Genomic DNA, 587 nt, shown 5'->3' on the forward strand with positions numbered 1-587 from the left:
AGATCAATGCTTTGTGGTATGAGTCTCTCAACCACGTACCTCATTGAGAACCCATTTAATCTTCTCCATTGCATCTGTAGAGTCTAATAGGAATCTCACAAGTTCTGGGTACTGACCTAGAGGGGCATGGACTTAGCTAAGAAAGGGTCTCTGCATTACGTTAACAAACTCTATGATATCTTCACAATTTTCTATTTTGAAGAAGCTATATCAAGATATTTTGAAAATTTCGAGGTTATGAGTAATCCAAATAAAGCTGGTTCATCTGCTTATCGCCTGCGCATGAAAGCATGAGCTCTACTAGCTCACTAATGTATTGACCATTCATGATGATCTCATCCTCTTTGTTGTCACCACATGCATTGATAGCCTGATCATTTCTCTTCCTGAGCTCTCCATCTACCAGAGGCATGCAACGCTCAGACTGTTGATTGTGAATGCCTACACACATCTTGTGCAAACCTGCTATGGCCAGAAGTTTTGTTGATTCTAACTTGGATATGAACATGCTCACCATGAAGTATTTACCATGACATCTGTTATTGTCAATCTTCGAACGCTTTGCTGATGCCAGGTGTCAGTTGTAA

The 587-nt window shown here is 40.4% G+C and overlaps 1 protein-coding gene across 1 annotated transcript in view; it reads left to right on the top strand.

Moving 5' to 3' along the window:
- Positions 1-467: 467 nt before the first annotated feature.
- The window catches only part of SARC_04456 (hypothetical protein), a gene marked incomplete at both ends in the record, with an annotated part of 8,364 nt that continues 8,244 nt past the window's right edge, over positions 468-587 (top strand). The window contains one exon of the mRNA XM_014301722.1: positions 468-520. Within this exon, the coding sequence (XP_014157197.1) occupies positions 468-520 (53 nt within the window). The remainder of the gene's footprint in view (positions 521-587) is intronic.

This window comes from Sphaeroforma arctica (genome assembly GCF_001186125.1).
Source record: "Sphaeroforma arctica JP610 unplaced genomic scaffold supercont1.250, whole genome shotgun sequence".
Classification (NCBI taxonomy): domain Eukaryota; class Ichthyosporea; order Ichthyophonida; genus Sphaeroforma; species Sphaeroforma arctica.